The 17579-nt window shown below is 49.7% G+C and overlaps 1 protein-coding gene across 5 annotated transcripts in view; it reads right to left on the bottom strand.

Annotated features, from left to right (window-relative positions):
• Positions 1 to 17579, bottom strand: part of HMCN2 (hemicentin 2) — a 167707-nt gene that overhangs the window by 114655 nt on the left and 35473 nt on the right. For all 5 annotated transcript variants that reach the window (XM_060200391.1, XM_060200392.1, XM_060200389.1 and 2 more), the window contains 7 exons: positions 11127 to 11298; positions 10226 to 10332; positions 9208 to 9328; positions 6896 to 7159; positions 4432 to 4576; positions 3890 to 4011; positions 717 to 989 (listed from right to left, as the gene is read on the bottom strand). In XM_060200391.1, coding sequence (XP_060056374.1) covers positions 717 to 989; positions 3890 to 4011; positions 4432 to 4576; positions 6896 to 7159; positions 9208 to 9328; positions 10226 to 10332; positions 11127 to 11298 — 1204 coding nt within the window. The remainder of the gene's footprint in view (positions 1 to 716; positions 990 to 3889; positions 4012 to 4431; positions 4577 to 6895; positions 7160 to 9207; positions 9329 to 10225; positions 10333 to 11126; positions 11299 to 17579) is intronic.

Genomic DNA, 17579 nt, shown 5'->3' with positions numbered 1-17579 from the left:
AGTGTTAACCAGATGTCCCAAGCACATCCCCAGGTCACAAGAAGAGCTGATTTATCTACCCACCAGGAAAGCTTTGAGCTTCCTGGACTCTGTTCCAGGCTCAGAAGCTCAAGGAGGCACAGGGAGCTGATGGGCAGATGCCAGGACTGGGGACAGCTCTCATCTCCAGGGACACTCGTAGCCCCAGTGTCCCAAGACTAACTCCAAACCTGGCTTCTCTGCCACTCCTCATCTCACACAGAAGACAGTCAGTCTTAGGCAGCCTCACACACAAGCCACCCTCTGGTGGATGGGGCAGAGTCTAAAAGGGCCTCAAAATCCTTCTCAACACAACTTCAGCAGCCAATCAAGAATCACCCACCCCAGGGAGAACACATGTCCAGCACTTTCACTCTCTCAAGGGAGCAGAAGCTGTCGAAGTCCTGAGTGGACCTGAGGTCACCATCAAGAACTTCCCTGCCTCCTCCACCCCTGTCTGGTCATCTCTGCCCCAAGTCCTGACAAGCACATGTGATCGCTGGGCTTCCAGGAGTCTCCGGGGGGTGAACAACACTGATGCTCAGTGTGAGGGGAAAGGACAGAATACAACAGGGTAGCCATGGCTTACACTACAAGAGCCAGTGGTGCCTACTAGGGCTGCTGGGTTAGTGGACTTTGGGGATAAATGCCAAGCAGGATATTGAATCAGGAGGGAACAGCAGCAAGAAGAGCCTTACCTCGTACCAGGAGCCAAACAGACACCCTGGTGACCCCGTTGGCATTTCTGGCCACACACTGGTACTTCCCCCCATCACCGGGGACAACGCTGCTGACCTCCAGGGACAGGTTGGCCAACTGGGTGATCCTGCCAACTGAGGAAGGCAGGGCTCGCCAATCTCGGACCCATGTGAGGTTGTAGGGGGCCTCATCCAGGACCCAGCAGGACAGGATGGCAGTCTCCCCTGGGGACACGGTCACGTTGGGGGCAGGGACCAGCTGTGGCGGGGGGTCTGTGGAGACAAGCACAGGGAGGTGCTGAGGGGGGCTGGCAAGGGGCAGGGAGACATCTCACATCCTGATCCAGAGCCCCATGTATCTCTCTGGGGACACTTGAGCTGGTGGAGAGGCGAATGAGCATCTGGGCACCATCAGTGCTGACTCCACCCTGGGAGGGCTGCTCCCCAACTCCCAGAGGCCAGAAGATATCCCAGAGGGCTGCTTGGCCTGCGCCTGCTTTCTAAAGGACAGCTGGCCAGTGTTGGCATTTAACCACCACACCACCCTTCACATCCTGCCAGCCAGTTACCTCATCCTGGGGACCAGATCTACAAATTACCCTCCAGAGGAAAATAGTATTGTGTAAACTGCAGGGCCTTTACCACAGCCAAGTGGAGAATTAAAACACCATCCCATGGAGGGGGGAGCTGAGAAGCCACCATCTCCATAGGAAGAGGCCACAAGAGCTGAAGAGGTCAGGAGCTGCCTGTCTATTCAGGGATGCAGGCCTGAGAATCTACAGGGGAAAAAATGTTGGATCGACCTCTGGGATGCCCGAGTGCCAGTGCTAGGATGCCCCAGCACCTAAATCCACAGCCATGGAAAACAGAAGTGTAGAAACGAAGTGTGGGGCTGAAAAGATAGTGACAGTGAGCTTATTTAATGATACTCACAACCCGGGTCCCCACCACACTGGAGGAAGCTTTGGTGTTGTAATTGGCCTGTCTGTCTGTCTGGAAAAGTCAGACTGGAGTGGTAAAGCCTTAGCAGTCACAATCACAAAAGAAACTATTTGGTGGCTAGAGAAGTGGCAAAATGGATAAGGCATTGGACTCTTAAGCATGAGGTCCTGAGTTCAATCCCTGGCATCACATGTGCCAGAGTGATACTCTGCCCCCCCCCCCAATTAATAAATAAATAAGTCAAAGAAAGAGAGAGAAAGTAAAATAAGAAAAAAACAAAATATTAGAGATGACAATCGAGGAAAATGGGTAAATTTGACTGTAGGTGAAATTAAATAGCATTAGGGCACCAGCATCCATTTTATTGTGTGTGATCCTAGTAACTTTATTCTACAATAAAACCAACCTTTTCTTTTTCGAAAAAGAGATAACTTACTGACATATCAGAAAGACTACACTTTTAGTTTAAAACTAGGTGGGTGAGAGAGAGAGAAAGAGAGAGAGAGAGAGAAAGAGAGAGAGATCTTGCTTATATGAAATTCATTGCTCCTGGGATGACTCTTTCATTCCTTTTATTTGATAGCAATGACATGAAGGAGACTAACATCACAGACTACCCATGAAGCTTCCCTTCACATGATGGTGCCAAGATGCAAACCCGGCTTTGCATATGGGAAGCTGCATGCTCTACTGGGTGAGCTCTCTCCCACTTTGAAATAGTTTGGTCCAAAAATGAAAATCCCAACTGGGCACAAAGCTAGGTAGCTAGCAGTTGCTGGGTGTCGGCGGGTTTCCTTCTGTTCTTCCTCTTCCCTATATTCATCACTCAGGGAAGAAACACTTTGCTCACATTTGTGTGACCGAGTATGGCTGCCGATGGGACAATAAAATGCCAGGTTGCTGTATGTGTGTGTTATGTAAACAGAAGGAGTCAAAATAAAATTCAATTTAGGGAGGAGGGATTACAAATGAGCCCCATCGTGTTTCTTTGTCTATTTGTTGTCTTGGTGGAGCTAGGGTCACCTGCATGCATGACCTCACTATTCTGGGCCACTTTTTCTTTTGAATTGAATTTATTTACTGTGATAGGGCAGAGAAATCAAGAAGGGGGAGATAGACAGGGAGTGAGAAAGAGTGAGAAAGAGAGACACCTACAGCACTGCTGCACCACTAAGGAAGCTTCCCTCCTGCAGGGGGAGGGGGGACCAGGGGCTTGGACCCAGGTCTGTACATATGGTAATGTGTGAGCCAACATCTGGGCCACTTTTTCATTTAAATAAGAGAGAGAAACTATAGCACCAGCTTCCCCTGGTACCATGGCACTCCCATGGGGTGCCAGGACTCCTTGAACTGGGGTTGCACACACAGCAAGGGACACGATCGGGGAGTGACCTCTCCAGCCCCATTGCTTGTTCGAATTTTTCCAGTCCTTCTATAAGAACAGGTGGAGGTCCCTGCTTGCTGGCTTCCAGTCCTTTGCTAAAGACGGTAATTCATATCCCAAAGCCAATTTTATTTCAAGGTGATTCTATGGTATTTCCCACCTTCCTGAGCTGAATAACCCTGATGGGGATCTGAGGTGTTAAGAAATTGGGACAACAGGGGTCCAGCAAGTGGCTCACAGATACAGTGCACACATTGCCATGCTACATTACCCTGAGAGAGGACCGGGGTTCAAGCCTGGTGCCACTGTATATGAGCATCTGCAGAGGGGGGTTTCATGAGTGGTGGAGCAGTGCTGCAGTGTCTCTCTGTACTCTCTCTCTCTCTCTCTCTCTCTCTCTCTCTGTGTGTGTCTTCCTATCTAGAGGAAAGGAAAAAAAAAGACCACTTAGAACAGTGGAGTCATGCAGGCACTGAGTCCTAGCAATAATTCTGGTGGCAGAAAACAAAAAAAAGAGAGAGAGAGAGAGAGAGGAGTAGGTTGGGACTTATTAAAAGGATCAGAGGAAGGGGAAGGGAAAGAGGCATGCAGCTAAACACTGCAGACCAGACCAAAAAGCCAGAGGTGGAGTTAAGACCAGGGCAAGGGAAACTGGCTGGGGAACCATCCTGAGGGAGACAGCCCAAAAAGGGGCTAGACTCCAGATCATGGGTGGAAGCCAGCTGATGCGTGGCTGGGGCACACACCCACAGACAGAGACACACCTCTCCCCAAGTTGTGCATTGTAGCAGGAGGAATCAAGAGTAGGGTGGGAGGGGAGGCACTGGGGTGGGTAGGAAGGACAGACCTGTGATGACAACCTGGGTCCTGGCTCTTCCGACGCCAGCCTGACTGACTGCTAGGCACTCATATGCGCCTTCCTCCGCCTTCGAGGCTCGGGGGATCTCCCAGCTGCTGTTTCCCGACTCCCTGCCAACACAGAACAGCTGAAGTCACAGTCACAGTGACCCTAGACAGAGTCAGTGTCTCACCCAGCACAGGGGGACTTAGCTTCTAGAATCCTGCCCAGAGGGTAGGTCCCAAGCCCTCTTGAAGACTTAAGAAGAAGATAGTAGCCAAGGACATGCAAAGTCGCTACTTGCTATGTGGCTCTGAGAAAATCCCTTCCCCTCTCTGAGCCCCAGACTGCCCCACAGAGCTGAGCCTTGGGTTGAATCTTCTAGAAGTTGGAGGAGGTTCACAGTTCCTTCAGGGGGTGATAGCCTGGCAACTGTGGTACCCTGGGAACTCTTCATCCCTGGAGATACAGTGCCACCCAGTCCCCTCAGATCCCTCCCCAACATCCAGATTCCAGAGTCTGGGACAACAGGCTGGCCACCAACCACTCACTGAAGGTGCCTCTCCTCGCCCAGTCGACTTCCGTTCCATCGCAGCTGAAGCCGGAAGGGAAGGGTGCTGTGTACAGAGCAGGAGACCAGCAGGGGCTGGTGCAGGTAGCCATGGATCTGGGGGGGCATGCTGACCAGGGGAGCACCTAGAGAAAAGAACCAGCACTCAGGATCCTCCTGCTTCCCACCAAGGTGTGCCCTCACTATGCCTAGCAGCAGGGACTCGCAGGTAAAAGGCAGGGGTCAGGCCCTGGTCCTTGACTCCACCATTGATGATGACTGACAGTTAGCCTCAGTTTCCACCTCTGTAAAACGGGGGTGATCGTGGTGGTTGTGAAGAACTGGAACTGTGAAAACAAAACTTGGCAGATGCCAGAGACATAGTCAGTTCCTCGGTGAAGCTCAGACAGTTATGGCTGTGGGAAAGCAGGCCATCAAGGACCTGTCTGTGCCATCAGCTTGATTGTATGGAGGCAGAGAAGGGAGCCAATCCTAAATCTGATGACATGCGACCCAGAATGGCTCTCCTAGGGGTTGTGGGAGGATGTGCTACTTATCTGCCTGGGAGGTCAGTTTTACCCAAATTGCTGAACAGCAACCTTCCTTTTATTGAAAAGAAGAAAAAAGAAAAAAAAAAGTCTCCTTGGAGCATGGCTATAGATGCAGAATTCACACACATTTTTGAGATAAAAATAAGAGACTTCAGTGAAATCTCACAGCTTGTGATGAGCCCCTTGGGGCATCCATCAGACACCACAAACTGCTCCCCTGACCCTGGTTTGGGGATGACACAGTCTCTTTCCTGGCCACTGGAATAACTTCAGTGGGAAAGTCTGAGGGCTCCACGGGCTCAGCCTTTGCCCTGTCCTCCGCCCCCGCCTGGGGAGAGTGTGGCCAGGCTAAGCTACTCCTAGGGTGAGACAATGTGCCAGACCTCCTCTGAGCACAGAGCTGGGGGGTGTGGGGTGGTGACCTCATGTTCAGGCTCCCTGCCTTGTCCCAGGGGAGAGGAACTGTGGGCCATCCAGCCGCATCAGCTGTGTACACTGCTGCACCACTCACCCACACACGGAATGCCTCTGCCAGGTCAATTCTAGCTCCCTGTTATGAACCAAAAGAACCTGCCACCCCCAGGTCTCTAAGCCTGGTGCCTCTTGCTCTGAGCCCAGCTCCCAGCCTCCAGGGCCCAGCAGGTAGAAAAGGAAATGAATCCTCAGCCCCTCTGCCCCCTCCCACACACCCCATCCCAGCACAGTCTAGAGCTGAGATGGAGACCAAAGGCCAGTGCCAAACTCCAAACTCTCTTGGCTCTGGCAGAAAGAACAGGGAAGAGAGAACCAGAGGCTGTTAATCCCCTTACTGGAATTCCTTCCTGAAAATTCTGCGTCAGCTCTGCAGAGGCCAAGTGAGGAAGGGCTCAGGAATCACAGCCAGGGGGTAGAGGTTTGAAGCTTGGGGGAAAAAGAGGGTTCCCAGCTCCCCTTCCCTGCCCTTTCCTGTTAGGTCCTCAAAGCCCCCCACCCCCAAATTACAATACCTTGCCCCTTGCACCCCTATTTGAAACACACAGAGGAGTTTACACAAAGATTTCCAGATAAGAGAATGTTGGAATGTCAGTGACATCAGCCTCTACGAGGTCCCCCCAGGACCCCACCTGAGAGAAGTGAGAGGTAAAGAAGAAGGAAGGAAGCCCAGTAAGGAGGTTAGATGGCCAGTCAGAATTCTCCTGCTGGAACCAGAGGGAGATCCGGGAGGTCAGAACCTCTAACTAGTAAAGTCACACACAGGAACCCACATAACGTGACCAAAAATGGCACCATAGGATGGGCCCCTGGCTGGTGTGTCTGCAAGAATGTTGTATAATAGCAGCTGCTACCCATGGAGGGAACTGGGCTCCATCTCCCCATGTCCTACTTGCAACCTCTGAGCACTGAGAGCTCTCTCACTGTGAATGTTAGCTTATGGAGCCCTCAGAGGCACCCTGCAGGGTGGGTGACCTCAGTCTCTTCGCCTAGAAAGTAGGGACACAAATTAGAGGTGGTGTAAACATTCAGTGAGAGAATGCACGGCAAGTGCTTGATCCAGAATTGTCCCAGAGTGAAGCTAGATTCACACTGCCATGACTATGATGTGATTATGACTACAAAAAAAGTCTACGCTACCCATTGCTCTGCCCACTGTTGCCTCTGCAGTGCGCAGCATGGTGACTGACACAAAATGAAAACCAGATGCATCGGGGGTAGGTGGATGAATGAGTGGGAGGGTGGGTAGGTGGCTGGGTGGATGGATGGCTTTGCCCCAAATCTTTAGGCTAGGGGCTACCCTGGGAGCATGCTAGTTTTCAGCATGATGCCTTGCCTAGCTTGCTGCCTATGAAGTTCAATAAGCAAACATCTCCTACTCAAAGACTTCCACGGACTCCTAATAACACAGAAAGCTACGGGTAATATTAGCTGGTCACTCACCTGGGGCCACCCCACTGTAGGAAACACCAGAGACACGGAGGAGAGGGTTTCCTTCATGGTCCTGACCCTTCACCTTGAGGTAGAAGCGCTCCTTGGGGGCGTGGAAGGGCGTCCCGCCCCACAACCGGTGGGTGGATCCATTGGAGAGGGGCTGTATGGGCAGAGTCAGGAGGTGCTGCCCCGTACTACGGGATAACTCCACTGAATCCAGGTGACCCGGCGCCTGCAGACCCGTAGAGTTGATCACCAGGGAAATGGGCACCCCTGCAGAGGAGAGGGCACAGAAGGATGAGCTGACCTGGCATACAGGGGCTATAGCACAACAGCTACTTGGTCTTCCTGTGTGTACCTACCTCCTCACCTTCTCTGCCTAACTAATGGCATAAAGAGAGGTGGTGTCCTGCTACTGTCCATGGTGCTGAAAGACACCTTCCATCTGCCCATGGCTTCCCAAGGCTGCCTCACCTCCATGCCCCCAGACTGGGTGTACACAGTAGGGCTGGAAAGGACAAGCAGGCTCTGATGACAGCCTGCATGACAAACACACCCTGGATGGCACATTCTGACTCCTGCCCGTCCCTGTGCTCAGACTCCCTTTGGCTTCCTTCTCCATCTTGTTGGAAATGTGCTTTTCACACCAGCCCAGAAAAAAAGGAACTGAAGTTGAGCTTCATGATTTGCTAAGATGATTTAGGAACTTCTGACAGATCTCTTTTTGAGACAGCTGTTAATTTTCTTTTTTTCTTTTTCTCTCAGCAACCATAATCCAGGGACCAGAGGGTGTGGTTGGCACAGCCCACAAAATGCCATACAATTTTTGGAGGAGTATCAAACAATCTGGAATGGGCACATGAAAAAAAAATCTGGAAGTACAGATTTCTTTGAAAGGTCAAGTGTATTAGGGTTGGTCCTACTCCAACACTGCAACAATCAGCCAATGGCAGGTGTGGTGTCTATCCCCTGTGGCAGCCACTGCCTAGTTAGTCACAGTCTGTCCTGCCCCTGATGCTCCTGGCACTGAGCCCAAGTGCCAGCCAGTGTCATTTGCATCTGGCCTGTTGTTGTTCTCTATTTCAATGTCTGGAATCCACATTATAATTAAAAGCAAAAACCCAAGAGGGTCCCTTGTAGTCCCCTTTATTCCCCCCACTAGAACTGGCCCTGAGAATACTTTGATTTCAATCCCCACTCCTTCTAGAATCTCCTTCTTTCTTAGCTTTAGAATTGGACCTAAATTTCCCTGCCCTTGCTGCTATTGGCAAAAACAGACACAAGTCAAACAAGCAACCCTTTTCACTTGGAATATGCCACTGCTGGTCCTGGCAGGAAAACCCATAAAGACTGACAATAGTGACAAAGAAAAGAAGACATACAGGCTCATAAGAAAACTCAAAGGGCCTGACACAAACCCACCTTGCTCATTATCCAGTGGTCCAGTTAGCTTGACCTGGCCTAGTTCCCTCCCCCTCTCTGGTCCCAGCAAAATCATCTCCCACTCCATGATGAGGGACCATAGTGTCCTAACTTACATACTGGGACCCTGATCTGGTCACCAGATGGCATTTTCTGACATGGAAATTAGGCATTCACAGCCAGAAGCCCCTGCCTGCCCAGGGCCCAGCCCTCTCCAGATGGGGCCGTGATGGGACACAGAGGCAAACTGGGCCCCAGTAGGCAGCTTCCAACCAGGAAATGAACCTGTACCTCCAACTTTAACAGCCCCCGCAGATACCAAAACCTATCATGTCCCAAGGGCATCTAAATGTACATGTTAACAAACATTCCTCTGATAGAAGATTCACAGGCACCTGCTAGTTGATTGCACTAGCCACTTGTTACATAGTCAGAAAAGTCTAAATAGAGAAGAAGGGATAGTGGTGCACCTGGTTGAACACACATTTCTGTGCACAAGGTCCCTAGTTCAAGTCCCCAGCCCCCACCTGCAGGGGGGAAACTTCATAAGTGGTAAAGCAGTGCTTCAGTTCTCTCTTTTTCTCTCTCTATCTCCCCCTCTCCTTCCCTCCCAATTTCTCTCTGTCTCTATGCAAAATAAATAAATAAATATTAAAAGAAACAGAAAAGAAACAAAAATAAAAGGAAGGGGAAGGTACACACTTGGCAGAAGGGAGGGTGGCATGAGGCCCTGGAGGCCTCTGGGGACAGGGAGGATGTTCTACTGGCAAACTGTCAACATGTTAATGTTTTGGGGGTTGAGGGTGCTGGACTCACTCCACACTCATCCACATCCCCAAGGGGAGCCCTATCTCTCCAGAAGGTAGCACCACACCACCCCCAGGACCAGAGCATCATACCTTCCAGAGGCCATTCGATGGTGTGATTGAGATCCAAGGAGGGCTGTGTGGAGAATCCTGCACGGAAGTTGATGTTGCTGATGCCCGTGATCCTCACTGAGTGGCGGCCACTACTGTAGACCTAGCACAGACCATGGCCCACATCACCGGGGTGTCAGTCTCCATACCCCCTGCCCCAGGGCATGAGGCAGCCAACCTGACTCAAGACCTGACCTGGCCGACTCAACAGCTGGAATGGCCTGTCTTTGGAGACATGCACATCTTAGCTGTTTCCAGGGCCCTAGCACCACACTCCCTGTGCAATGGGGTAGAAGCCCTGATAAAGTCCTTTAACTGGACTGGCCTCCATGCTCCTGGCTTTCTGAATTTCCCACCCTCAACACCCACAGGTCTGTCTGTGCCCCCTGATGCCTCACCCCTGCCCTGCCCTCTCCCCTGGCATAAGAACTCTTGGCTCAAAGACACTCAGTTTTCCCAGTTTCATTCAAGGTCAGACACACATCAAAGACTCAGTAAACATCTTCCCTCCCAGCCCTTGGGAGTCTCCTTCCTTCCAAAGCATCAGCCTGTCCCAACTCAGAAGCTCAGTGAGGAGCCTAGCCTGCCCCTATCCCTGGGGTCCTGTGCCTTGCAGATTAGAGCAGTCCCATTCTCCAAAACTAAACCAACACACACATACACACAATAAGTCACCTTTGTTTCTTCCGTATACTTGTCACAAGAGAGGGTTCAGAACCTCAAGCCTGCTCAGCCATTCATAGCACCTCCAGACACACAAATCCTTCCTTTCCCCAAGCCCTTCCCAAATGTCTCCTAGTGAACCCCAAGACACTTGATCACCTTCCAACAGCACAGAGTACCTCCTTCTGTCCTTACTCTTGTTGGTGTCCTATATACATCCACCTCGCCGCCCACACCCCAATTCTCAGCCTTTCAGGGCCCCCAGGTCCCCCTGGGCAGGTGAGGGTAGTGATGCCTGTTCACTGGCACAGCCCCCATACAAGCCCATTCCCCCTACCTTGATGGACCATAGTCCAGGATGCTCAGGCTTAAAGGCCACAACCTTGGCCGAGTCAGGGATGTTGAGAAGCACGTTGAGGCCCTCGTCTTTCTTCAGGATCCTCCCTATGGAAACCACAAGACTTGCTGCATCCCTGGGCCTCTCCAGGTTGGGGGGTTTGACAACAGCCCCCCAACTGTCCCCAAGAGCCTTTGGCCCTTCTAGCACCATCCTGGGGCTTCCCAGCAGAAGTGACAAGAGGGCTTCGGTGATGCCTCTATCTCCAGGTCCCTGTGTAGGCTGGACCCTTAGCATTGAGGCCTGGCCACTCATGCTGTCCCCAGAGCATCATGGGGCCAGGTGCCCAGGTCCAAATCACACTGACCCTAGGGGGACTCTGACAAGTCACTCCATCTCTCAGAGCCCCCAATTCCCATCTGGACTGTGTGCCACTAGCCTTGCTCTGACCAAGCCACTGAGCCCTTGTAGGGATCCATCTAGAACCTGAGAAACTCCCTGGAAACCTCACATCCAGAGGACCACCATTATTTTAATTCCTCCTGCTTGGTTGCTAGGAGCTACTCCACATCCTCATATACCCTGGTCCCCTTCACATTCCAACCCCTCACTCCCAAAGCCTTGTAACTAAGCCTCTGCCATCCTGGCTCTCTGTTTCTCCTTCATCTTTCCTAATTATTCCTCCAAAGAACCCCAAATCACTCTATTTTCTCCCTTTGGTGCAAAGCAGAATACACCTCCTCTGTTCTTGAGCCTTGGCTTCTACTAGTGATATGCCCACACCACCACCCACACTCCCCAGGACTGGCAGAAGGGAAGACACCCAGAAGGATAGTAAAAGGTCTTGGACTCCCAACTTGACCCTGGGCCAGTGAGGAGCCCAGCCCAGTGGTATACATACCTAGTGGGTCCCTCACTTCAATCTCAGGTCCTGGCCCACTCAAAGAGATGGTGACTTCCTGGAGGCTGCGGTCAAAGGGGATCTTCCACTGGTGCTCACCCTCCTCCTCATGGTCCGTGGACAGCAGGTGCACCTTGGAGGCCTGGATGGCCGACTCTACCCACCTGAGTACCTGGGAGGCAGGTGTGAGAGACACTGATGCCAGCACGTGCCCTGATGGCTTATGTCTGGCCCACCCAAGACAGGTCCCTAACAGGCTCCAACTGTGTGCAGAATCCAACTCCATCCCATGGTCTTGGCAGCACACTGGCTTTATGGGGGAGGGGGGACCCAAGGGCACCCCCAAACTTCATGGCCCTATGTCAGGCCTACCAAGCCTGGTTGTCACATCTTTACTCCCTTGCTCTATGGCATCCAACTATAGCACTTGAACTGAAGCCTCCAGAGGACTTTCTTTAGAGGGAGGTCACCAGTGTATGCCCTTGCTAAGAAATCTCTTCCTTCCTTCTGGCCTCCATCACTTCCTCCAGGAAGACCTCCCGATGTATCTCACACACAGTGAACCCTGAGGGCCTGGACTCTCTCCAAGACTGAGTTTACCGTCAACCCCTGCCCCACAAGGGACCTAAAACAAGGTGTTGTAAAGAAAGCCTCTCTCTGATCCTTTCCACAGTGATGGAAAATCTTTTTCTACAGTTTCTACAGTTGCTTATTAATTCTAAAATCTCAAGTGTTATAAACAGGTCCCCATGAAAACTGAGCAAAAGGTAAAGTCTCCAAAACTTTTTAACACCTTGGTGCCATTTAGAGAGCATGTTTTTTTTTTTTTTTTCCACCAGGGTTATCACTGGGGCTAAGTGCTGGCACTACAAATCCACCACTTTCAGTTGCCATATGCCCCTTTTATACTTCTTCTGTCCATTTATTGTTTATGACAGAAAGAAAATGAGAGGGGAGGGAGAGATGGAGAGGGAAAGAGAAAGACAGACACCTGAAGACCTGCTTCACCACGATCCTCACCTGCTGGTGTGGGGCAGGGACTTAAACCCAGGTCCTTGAATATGGCAATGTGTGTGTGTTCAACTGGTATACCACCTGCTCCTCAAATATAACAATTCTTGAGCCCATAATGATACTCAAAGAAAAAAAAAAGGGAGCAAAACCCAAAACAATGAAGCCTTACTTGCCACTATCTGAAGGTGATGTCTTCATTAAAGGAAGAGTGAGATCTGACTTTTCTCTGTTATCTTTTTTAAATATTTTATTTATTTTATTTTATTATTGCTGTTACTTTTTATTATTACTTTTTAATTATTTTTTATTATTTTTGTTACTTTTAACCAAAGAAGTTGTTAGCTCTGACGTATGGTGTGCTCAGCTTTAGCTTATGAGGGTGCTGGAAACTGAACTTGGGCTTTTGGAGCCTTAGTCATGAAAGTATTTTGCATGAACATGTTGTGTCCCCAGCCCCTGAGATCTGTCTCTTCCATAGGAATCATGCTCTAGGGTACCAATGTATCTCTCTTGATAAGGGCAAATGCTCTTCTTCATGGAAGATTGCCTATGGATAAATGGGGAAGGAATGATCCAATGATCATCCTTTTGCAACCTCTAATGAAGTAATTGTGTCACGAAAGGATTCTTGGTGGATGTTAAGACCATTAGCTAAAAGGCTGACGGGGAAGTAGATGAGCACATGGAGTCCCTGTGTTACCCCCACGGGCCACGTGAATCAAAGAGGGAGAGAAACATGGCTTATAGCATGAAGAACTAGCTGTCACCACCTTAACCCAGTAATCGAACATCAGCAACAGTAGGACAACAAGATATTATTGTTGGCCTCCTGAAATGATGCAACAGAAAATACATGCAGCACCAGCTAGGAAAATGTCTTGCCAAAAATGTCAGCCACCATCTAATCAGTTCTTTAGAACTCACTCCCAGTTTTAGGGACATAGGAATGATAAAGGCACGAGCTCATGACACCAAAAGGAAGCAATCAGGTCCATCTGGAACACAGGACACTGTATAATCAGGGCCTCTTCAGCAAGTTGGGAGCATGAAAACAAAGGTAGATGATGGAAGGGGACTCGAAGGCATATCACCAAAAGAAAGGCACAGTCCTTGATTCAATCCTGACTTGAGAAAAACTGCCATAAAAAAGCACTCCATAAGCGCACATGGCTCAAAGCACAAGAACCAGCGTAAGGATCCCGGTGTGAGCCCCTGGCTTCCCACCTGCAGGGGAGTCACTTCACAGGTGGTGAAGCAAGTCTGTAGGTGTCTATCTTTCTCTCCCCCTCTCTGTCTTCCCCTCCTCTCTCCAATGCTCTCTGTCCTATCCAACAATGATGACATCAGTAACAACAACAATAATAACTACAACAATAAGGCAACAAAAGGAAATAAATAAATAAATAAATATTTTTTTAAAAGCACTCTGAGGACAATTAGAGAAGCCTGAACATAGAGTGGGCATTAGAAGATACCAGCAAATTACTACCCACTTCATTAGATGATATTGTAGGTTATGCTGGAGACTTTTTTTTTAATCCAGGAAAAATTATTTACAGATAAGGTGTCATGATTCAGCAAAATAGTATAAAAAGGGAAATGAAGCAGGTGGAGATAAAATGTTACTAGCTAAATTTAGTGGGTGCATATGTTCTTTTAACTTTCCTGTATCTTTGAAACTTTTCATAGCATTTTTTTAAGTGAAAGTCATTTTAAAAGAACAAGTGTGACAAGGCTTTAATATGTCTGAGCAGGGAGAATGGCACCCTGCTGCTTTTGCTAACCAGCTAGGAGGAGCTTCCTGAAACTCTGAAGAAATGCAAAGCCATGTTCAGTTTCAGTGACAGAAAGCCCAGGGCTTGGGAGATAGCAAAATGGTTCTGCAAAAGGTTTTTATGCCTGAAGTTCCAAAGCCCCAAGTTCAATCCTCAGCACTATCATGAGCCAGGACTGAGCAGTTTTTGTGATAACACTCTGTGTATATCTTTCTCTTTGCTGTTATAAATAATTTTTTCACTAAAATAATAATAGCAAAAATAAATAATTTTTTTTTTTAAGAAAAAGTTTCGGGAATGACCAGTAGTGGCTGCCATGGATATGATGTTTAAAAAAAACAGTGTTTTGTACACTAGCTGTCCTTGTTCTAGTTCAGAGCCCTTCAGCTTTGGCTGATCTTCCCGGAAAAGAGAAGGGGAAGAAAGAAATTGGGGGGGGGGGGGGAGTCCTGAGATTCCCAAACAGACATGATGGGCCTAGACCTCAAATAAATCCCTCTCTCCATTGCTACCAGTCATCTCTATCAGGAACAACAAAATAGACCCCTTTGTGGGCCCCCATAGGACCTAGCCCTCAACTTGGATCAACAATGGTAGAAAATGTTCCATCCTCCGAAGGGAGGATGGACAACATACTCTTATGCTGCATCTGAGGAAGATGGGTCCTGATACTGGGGCAGCATGGAATGTTCCTACTCATGACCACAGAATGTGAGCTCAGATCTACAGGGATGCAGAGGTCACATAGGCTCCTAAACTGAATATGGGCCCCAGATCACATCAAATTGATGGGGTTACAGTCAACATTATTTATACCCCTTTCCCATATTAGGGTGCTACTCTCTTTCCTGATCCAGCTTTCTGTTCCTTTTCCAGCCATGACATCATCTCCCCAGACAATAACTTGGATCCACCTGCATATCAGATTTCAGACTCAGGGTAAAAAACAAAAAACAAAAACCTAGTATAGCCACAGACCCTTTGGAATATAATTAAAATATGCCTACTAGCTATCTACAAAATGGAGGACTCCCCAACTCTTCGTCTGCTCTATTCCAGCCCTTAGGTCCATGATTGTTCAACAATTTGTTTGGCTTTGTATGTTAACTCTCTTTTCAGCCACCAGGTTCCAGATGCTAGCATGATGCTGACCAGACTTCCCTGGACAGACGACCCCACCAATACGTACTGAAACTCCGCCTTCCCCAGAGCCCCACCCTACTAGGGAAAGAGAGAGACAGTCTGGGAGTATGGATCAACCAGTCAATGCCCATGTTCAGCAGGGAAGCTGTTACAGAAGCCAGACCTTCCACCTTCTGCATCCCACAATGACCTTGAGTCCATACTCCCAGAGGGATAAAGAATAGGAAAGCTATCAGGGGAGAGGATGGGATATGGAGAACTGGTGGCGGGAATTGTGTGGAGTTGTACCCCTCTTATCCTATGGCTTTTCAATGTTTCTTTTTTTTTTTTTTCCCTCCAGGGTTATTGCTGGGCTCGGTGCCTGCACCATGAATCCACCGCTCCTGGAGGCCTTTTCTCCCCCTTTTTGTTGCCCTAGTTGTTGCAGTCGTTGTGGCTATTATTGCCATTGTTGACGTTGCTTTGTTGTTGGATAGGACAGAGAGAAATGGAGAGAGGAGGGGAAGACAGAGAGAGAGGGGGAGAGAAAGACAGACACCTGCAGACCTGCTTCACCGCCCGTGAAGCGACTCCCCTGCAGGTGGGGAGCCGGGGGCTCGAACTGGGATCCTTATGCCGGTCCCTGCGCTTTGCACCACATGCGCTTAACCCACTGCGCCACCGCCTGACTCCCTAATGTTTCCTTTTTATAAATAAAATATTAAATTAAAAAAGAAAGAAAGATTTAGAAAATGAGTATGTTTCCTCCAACTGAGTGAAATCTCATTTAGCACAAGATAAGAATTCTCTGCTCTGGAAAGCCATCCATTTCTACACTTGGAGTTGCTTCATTTTTATCTTTTGTTTTACTTTCTTTTTTTTTAAGTCTTTTTTTTTCTTTACTTGATGGGACAGAGAGAAATTGAAAGGGGAGGGAGAGATAGAGAATGAAAGAGAGAAAGAGAGAGAGACACCTGCACCTGCAGCACTGCTTCACCACTTGTGAAGCTTTCCTCCTGCAGATGGGGACTGGGATCTTGAACCCAGATCCTTGAGTATAGTGATGTTTGTGCTATCCTCCAGCTCCGTTGCTTTGCTTTCTAAGTAGTTTCTTATGAAGAAGTCCTAGTTATCAGTACCAAGGAACTATGGTTATGGTGCTTGGTCCACACTGGGGTAGACTAGAAGAAGGCCACTGACAGAAGCTAAAGGAGGAAGTGAGACAGACTTCTCCACTCCCCAAAGCAGAGGGAACTTTCTCTGTGTCTCCCCTATCCCAGCCCCCCACCTCCCAGGTCTAAACCTTGTCCAGAGTCAGGAGGAAATCATAATGAAGCCAAGCTGCCAAGAGGTGGTGGCAGCATCTGATGACAATTACCCAGACAAGTCACATCCACTACTGTGTTGCAACTGTCATTACAAGCTTGTTCTAGGATGTTCCGGTGGAGAGATAATAGCCAGGAGCTCAGGCTACTGAGCTGCAGAAAGAGCTGGGGCGGGAGAGAAAACCAGTGACCCCACAAGGAAGTGGGGTACGCAAGGTGTCTGCCCAGTGAGCCCATTATTCCTCGGAAGCTGAGAGATGCTGACCTTCTTTCCCAGAGCAAGGCCACACCCCTGCAGAGCCAGACTTTCTGGACCAGGCCTGGTGGAAGCCTCTGGACCCCGCGATGCCCCGGGAGGCCCAGAGCGGAATCTGGGAGCCTTGTGTCCAGAAAGCCTTCATCAAGCCGGTTTGTTGTTTATTTGGCAGAGGCAATGGCTTACAGATGTCCACGGGACAAGGCCCAGAACCTAGGGGGTGATTGGGAGTTGGCCATGTGTTGAGGTTCAGCTCTCCACGGCTGATGGGGAAGAAATGAACGAATCTGGCACTGTCCTCCCACCCCACCAGATGGCTGCTGCTCAGATAAATCACCCCCTGGAGCTCCTACCCAGACTCCTGACAGCCAGGGCTGTGAGGAGGCAGAGAGCGGAAGCCCCAGGACCACTGGTCCTCAGGCCCAGAGATCAGGAAACTGAGAGCTAAATTCTGGGGTCCTGTGTCAGGAAGCCCATCAGGCAGTTATAGCATGAGAGCACCAACCTCTGCCAGCTCCACACCTCTGGGTACCTGTTGCCAGCACTACCTTCCTAAGAGCTCTATCCCAAAGAGAGTGCTCAGTCTTCTGGGAGTTTTGCTAGAGCCATGGATGTGTTTGGGGTTCCATATGGCAGAATGGTTGGGGTCACAGTCATGCTGGCCTTACCAGGAACATCCCAGTGCCTGGCCTCATGCCAAGTCTTCACCATGTTCTGGTCCCTTTCACTGTCCTTCACTGCCATCTCATCAGGGAAGGGCTTTCATTGCCCCAACACAACAGAAGGAAGCCCAGAGGTAGCAGACCTGAGGTCTGAGGCCACTATGTGGCTTAACACCCCCTTCCTCCACCCTGCCTTACTTTGGAAAGGGCCCAAGCTGAAGTCATCTCTGGACTGAGCCTCCTGTTCTAATCAAAACCACCTGGCCAGGCCTGCCCTCCCCCGCTACTGTCTGAGCTGG

This window comes from Erinaceus europaeus, chromosome 10 (assembly GCF_950295315.1).
Source record: "Erinaceus europaeus chromosome 10, mEriEur2.1, whole genome shotgun sequence".
In the NCBI taxonomy this organism is placed as follows: Eukaryota; Metazoa; Chordata; class Mammalia; order Eulipotyphla; family Erinaceidae; genus Erinaceus; species Erinaceus europaeus.
The sequence above is the reverse complement of the archived record's forward strand: the minus strand, read 5'-3'. Positions and strand labels throughout refer to the sequence as shown.